The sequence below is a fragment of the Parasteatoda tepidariorum genome, chromosome 3 (assembly GCF_043381705.1).
Source record: "Parasteatoda tepidariorum isolate YZ-2023 chromosome 3, CAS_Ptep_4.0, whole genome shotgun sequence".
Taxonomy (NCBI): domain Eukaryota; kingdom Metazoa; phylum Arthropoda; class Arachnida; order Araneae; family Theridiidae; genus Parasteatoda; species Parasteatoda tepidariorum.
Window position 1 is genome coordinate 11,277,889 of NC_092206.1, and position 6,000 is coordinate 11,283,888.

The window sequence follows — 6,000 nt, forward strand, 5'->3', positions numbered from 1 at the left end:
TTAATTTCTTTTATTCCATTCCTTTTAGAACAAGAAAAATATCTTCTTAAAAAACGTGAGGTTATAAAACTTGGTTTTGATTCTTATGAATTCAAACTCCACAATAAAAAGATCTAATGTCTGTAAAAAAAACAATAAAATTTCGCTAACGTTCTTATTAAAAAAATATTTCTAATAAATCAGAAATGTTGCACATTGACGTAATTAAAACAGTTATGAGAAATGTTTAAATTTTCTAATCAAAATATCATCCTTAAAACGCAAATTTAAATTTGTGAAAGTTCCTGATTTATTGAATTCGTGAGAAAAAGAAACACAATATCAGTAGTCCTTCAAGACTTTTTGCGAACGTTAATTCATGTTTTTGTGACAAAAAGCATATTATTATTATTAAAATGAGTTGATCCGTTTTTTCAAAAGAAGAATTTAGTAAAGGGTTCATTTTGAAAATGAAAAATATTGAGTATATTTAGTTTTTAAGATGAAATATTTTTCTTCTTTTACAAAATTAAAACAAAATGCAAAGGGTCCGTTTACGAATGCAAATTTCTAATGATTTTCCTTTGCTTCGAATATTGTTTCGTTGGGGTCTAAATTCATACGAATTTAACCGAATGTTATTGTCTCGCATTCTCTAGGCGAATATTTCATTCATTAAAAGCTATGAAACAATTAAATGATTGTCAAAGATGATTACTTTGATTTTGAATGCAAATGACACGTAATGAAAATACCCTTATGGTAACTTCCTAATTGTAGTTACAGAAAATTAGAGAATTCTACGTTTCATGCATAAATATGAAGGTTTAGAATACATTTAGGAACAATCTCAGATTTTAAAAGTGTTGAAAATTTCCTATAGATGAATAAAGATAATAAACGTAAAAAACACACAAATACATTATATAGCACAAACAGACATACTATAGTTTCGTTTCAATAATGAATAACGATCTTCCATGTTGCGACTCAGAACGAGAGCAGACAACAAAGAAATTTAGAAGAAAATTACAAATTACAAAGAGAATTAAAAAAGGGGTTGAATCAATAAGTCAAGGATATATATATATATATATATATTGAGGAAATAAGGAAGAAATTGAGGTAAAAAAGGGAGGAAACATTGAAAAAATTATTGAAATGAGATTATTTTAAAAAATATTATGTTTTAAAATTTAATATCATTATCAAGATATCATCAAGATAAAGAAAAGATATAATATTTTCATCAGCGGACACGATTATATCCGCAAAAAGGAGTGCTTTCTAATATTGTATCAATATAGCCAAAGCAAAATATATCAATACAATAGTGTGAGGAGCACTCAAGAAAAAATTTAAATGAAAATGCTTGATAAATAAAAAAAATTTACAATTTTGAAAAATAATTTCATTATAATAATTTTCTTCTTCTCTTGTCATTGATCTTTTTTATCATTTTTATCATATATTACTAAAATTTTACAAAATATTAAACGATTCCCATGAATCTAGATCCGTAAATGTGGAGCCGAGATAATTAAATTTAAAAGAGGAAAAAGGTTATATCTTGTGAAAAATTATTAAATTAGTTATCTGATGTAAGAACTAGCAGAAGTTCTTGTTCCGTGTGGTGTATACAATACAGTAGTGAGAACTTTAAGAAATGTAAAATATTTTGATAATGACTTCTTACATTCAACAAGGAATTCCATAGTGGATGACACGCCTTCTCCAACATCGTTGCCTGTTGAAGAACAGGTGTAATTGGCATCATCGCGTTTTCGACTCAGCCTTCTATCGGGCCAAGCAGCCATATTAAACTTCAAAGAACTACTGACGGATTTGAATCGGTTTTGGACCATATCCTCGTTTTCGATCTGATTAATGATTATATACACATCGGTGCTCGTAATAGTGCTTCCGTCTTTGGACCACGTGACATCACAGATAGGATCACATTCCACTTGGCATTTGAAGTTGATGAAGGCTGCGTTGCGCTCAGCACCTCGTATGTCTGGCAAGTCGATGATGAAGGCCGGAGGAGCTGAAAAAAATGTTAAGCAATGTCAGCAAAATTAATTTATTTAAAAAAAAAACAGTGTTAAAATTAGAAGGAAAAAAACTTCCTTTCACTGTTGTTCAAGTTAATGATCTAACATCTTTTTTTTTTATCAAACAGTTTATAACAGAAAAAAAGATCGCTTTTCGTAAGCATTTCATAAGTTACACTCACACACAAGCATTAAAGTGCAATACATTCTTCTTCTTTAACCAGCAATACAGTCGATTACCGGCCTTGGTTGTCTCAAGCAACTAATTCCATGTCGATTTAACCAACGACACTACTCCATCTATTTACCTCCTGCATGCTCTCCACACCCTCTGGCCATCCAGTGCGTGATCTGCCTCTTTTTCCACAGATTTGAGGAAAGTTATGTTCTTGACTGGGTCATTGCTGTCGTATCCGCTTGATTTTAACTACTTTAATTGTATTTGGTTCTCTTAATAAGCTATATATATATATATATATATANCATATCTATATATATATATATATATATATAAAAGAAACAAGTGTGAGAGAATTTTGCAGATCACCCAGGCTGCAACACATTAAATAAGAATAAACTTACACATAGTCGGAAACTGTAGGGGTTAGTAGAAAGAATTATTTGAATTTAATGAAGTATGGTTCAAAATCAAATAGGTTAATAAAGGACATTGTTGAATGATTTTGGCAGAAGAAAACTCCAAACTTGTGAATAGAATTCCAACTATGTAGAGTAAAGGAATCTCCATTCATATTTTGATACATCTTTCGTGTTCTTCAAATCAAAGTTTAAGGTGTATGTTTAGTGTGTTCAATATATGCAATACAACATAGACGCGATATTCGTAAAATATCCTAGTCATTACTATCAGCAATAGGGTTTTTAAGGTTAAGGGAAGTTAGTTTATTGACGGGACAAAATGCAGTTTTAAACTCTAATCTATTCAAAGTCTTAGTGATTAAAGAACTGGATTTTCAGATAATAAGGTAAAACAATCAAATTGTTAAAATTTCGAAGTAAAGAGTTCGGTGGTTTGCGAAATTAATTTTACATGGATGGAAATAATATAATTAGAAAATTTTATAGGAAGCAGAATTTTAAATTTATAGAAACTAATTTATAGGAAACAGTGCCAATATTGTAAACAATGGGTCTAAAAGAAGTACCAGCTTTATGAAATTTAGGTAAAACCTAGCACAGTATGAATTAGGCTTATGAGAATATTCTAGGTGAATAGAAATAATGACTGAAATTTTAACGGCATATTTGATTCTATTCAACATATTAACACTTGGATCTTTAGTAATATGGTTCAAATAGTTATCTACTCAATGAAGAGCTTCTTTACCTTAAATTTACTGCTGTAGACTATGGAATTCTTTCTAATAATAATATTTCCACCTATATAAAATTAATTTCACAACCCACCAAACTGTTTATTTCGAGCTTAAACCATTTGGTTTTTTATATAATATTATCCCAAAAAATCAACTTCCTAATTGCTAAGATTTTGCATAAATTTAAGTTTAAGGTCGTATTTTACCCTGTAAATGCATAGTTGGTTATACATAGTTAGAATTCTATTTACACGCTTGAGTTTTTCTTTTGCTAAAATCATTCAACAATGTTCTTCATTTACCTATTCGATTTTTGGAAGTCATTCCATGGTTTGAAAAATTTCATTAATTTAGTTAATGATCTTTCTTGTGTCCCACCATTCCCAATATTTGGAAGTCTATTCTAATTTAATCTGTTGCACCCAGTTATTTCCGCCAAATCCCATCACATTTGTTTCTTATCTCCCTTTTTTATTATCTCATCCCAACTTGTTCTTCTATCCCTATTGGTTGAACCACTTTGTACGCGTCTGTCTGATTACTTCTGAGCCATCATTTATTGTTTAGTCACCTAGGAAGGTTCTTGTTTATAGAACTGAAACCAAAGTATGTTCATTTCGGAACTTTTAGTGTTTTATTCATGCTGTTTTCTTCCGCACAAGTATACCTTTAATCCACATGGCACAAAGCATACCTTATCAGTTTTGATCTATATGTTACTTAGATAGATCACAATAGCTAAAAAATTTTGAAAAAGTCTTTTTCCTCTTTCTAATTGTCTTTTAAAAAACTCTACACTTATTTTAAAAACATTTCATTTTAATTAAATCCTTATTTTATAACTTCTTTCTTGAGTATTTTTTATGCTCTCTTTAAAATTGTTTTATGGGATAGTGCGATTATACTGGGCAAAACCAATTCTGCAGTAAGTGTGTTATCGATAAATAATAGGTAAAATTGAAAGATTTAACACATCCTTGTCTCGTGGGATTGTGAGATTCTTTTGACGCAAGTTTGGGTTTATAAATTGGCAAACTTACGACAACAGCACACTTCTTATTAAAAACTAACCTAATTTTAATAAGTAAATATCAGTTTTTATATTTCATTTCTTAATTTGTCTTGTTCTTATTTATAATTTTTAGATAGTCAATTCATTTAGAAAAAATGTTAAACTTAATTTTCAAATTTAAAATAACTTTAAAAAAAAACAATTTTCGATATGATAATTTAATTACAAATATCAAGTTTAAATAGGTTAAAAGCACCCTTTTTATCCAACAGAATTAGCATAATTATTTTTTTCCATTAGTTAATAGTATTCAGAACACTAATTATTTTTGCAATTTATTGTAATCCTGAATAAAATTAATTTCTTAAAAATTAATTTCTGCAACAGTTTTTTTGCCTAAACAACTCACAATAGTCGATATTATATTTACATGCGATTGCTTTCACCGAATGAAAAATCTGGAAACTTGTAAATTACAAATCTGGAAACCATACTGTCACAGTTTGATACATAATAATTAATACTAGTAAAATGAATGGCTTATATTTCTACAATTATAACATTCTAACTATATGTTATTAATATTCACTAAATATATAAATATTTTTGCTTATATTTTCTGAAATATTATTTTTTTAATATTTATAGATAGTTTTTTTAAGGCTTCATAATAAATTAAAGCTCATTAAAACTCAATATATTTTCAAATACAATATTTTCATAAGAATGCTTTTTACTTTAATATTATTTTTCAAAAATCTAGTTATAATTGAAGTAAATTGATATCTTGAAAAAATCTATGAATATTTTCTGTATTTTTCCACTCATTATTTTCCTCAACATGTTTTCGTTAACAATTCTAACTATGTAACTACAATCTAACTATTTAACAGTTCTAACTACATAACTATATTCTAAGTTTTTAATAATTCTAACTATATAATTTTTTTTAATTATGACTAAATATACAAATATTTTAAATGTATTTTCTATAGCAAAATTTTCATAATTTTTTTTAATACATTTTTGTTAACAACATTTTTATTTACCATAAATTATTTCTGACTGAATAAACAGATACTGACGATATTTTACGAATTATTTATTATATTCATATATTTATTATCATTTTCATTTTATGAAACACTATAATTATGTTTCATTACTCTTTACTACTGTATTATTTTATTTACTCCTTTATTTATTTTTTACAAAATCTAACTCTACTTTTCATAAATTGCAATCAGGACTAAAAACAGATAATATTGAAAACTTTTATTATTTCCCTTGAATATTCTGTATACTTTCTGAAATATTGAACACACAGAAGTTCATTAGAATATTTATATATCTAATTTTCTAGAAAGCACATTACAATAAAATTGCCGGAAAGAGCTTTTCCAAGTAATAATTAAATACTAAGTTTTTCAAAGCAAAACTAAGATATATATATATATATATATATAAATAAAAAAAATACAAGAAAACACTAAGAAAGTTAAGAAAAACAATAAGTATCATTTATTGCGCTTAAGCTGCAAGTAAACAGCACTCATTAGATAAGTTCAAAATGAAGAATAAAACAAAGAAAAATTATAGACATATGAAAAAAAGGGGG

General features: G+C 27.2%; 1 protein-coding gene across 3 annotated transcripts in view; it reads right to left on the reverse strand.

The window, feature by feature from the left end:
* The window catches only part of LOC107445749 (B-cell receptor CD22), a 417,445-nt gene that overhangs the window by 60,879 nt on the left and 350,566 nt on the right, over window positions 1-6,000 (reverse strand). For all 3 annotated transcript variants that reach the window (XM_071178321.1, XM_071178319.1, XM_071178320.1), the window contains exon 10: window positions 1,676-2,026. In XM_071178321.1, the coding sequence (XP_071034422.1) occupies window positions 1,676-2,026 (351 nt within the window). The remainder of the gene's footprint in view (window positions 1-1,675; window positions 2,027-6,000) is intronic.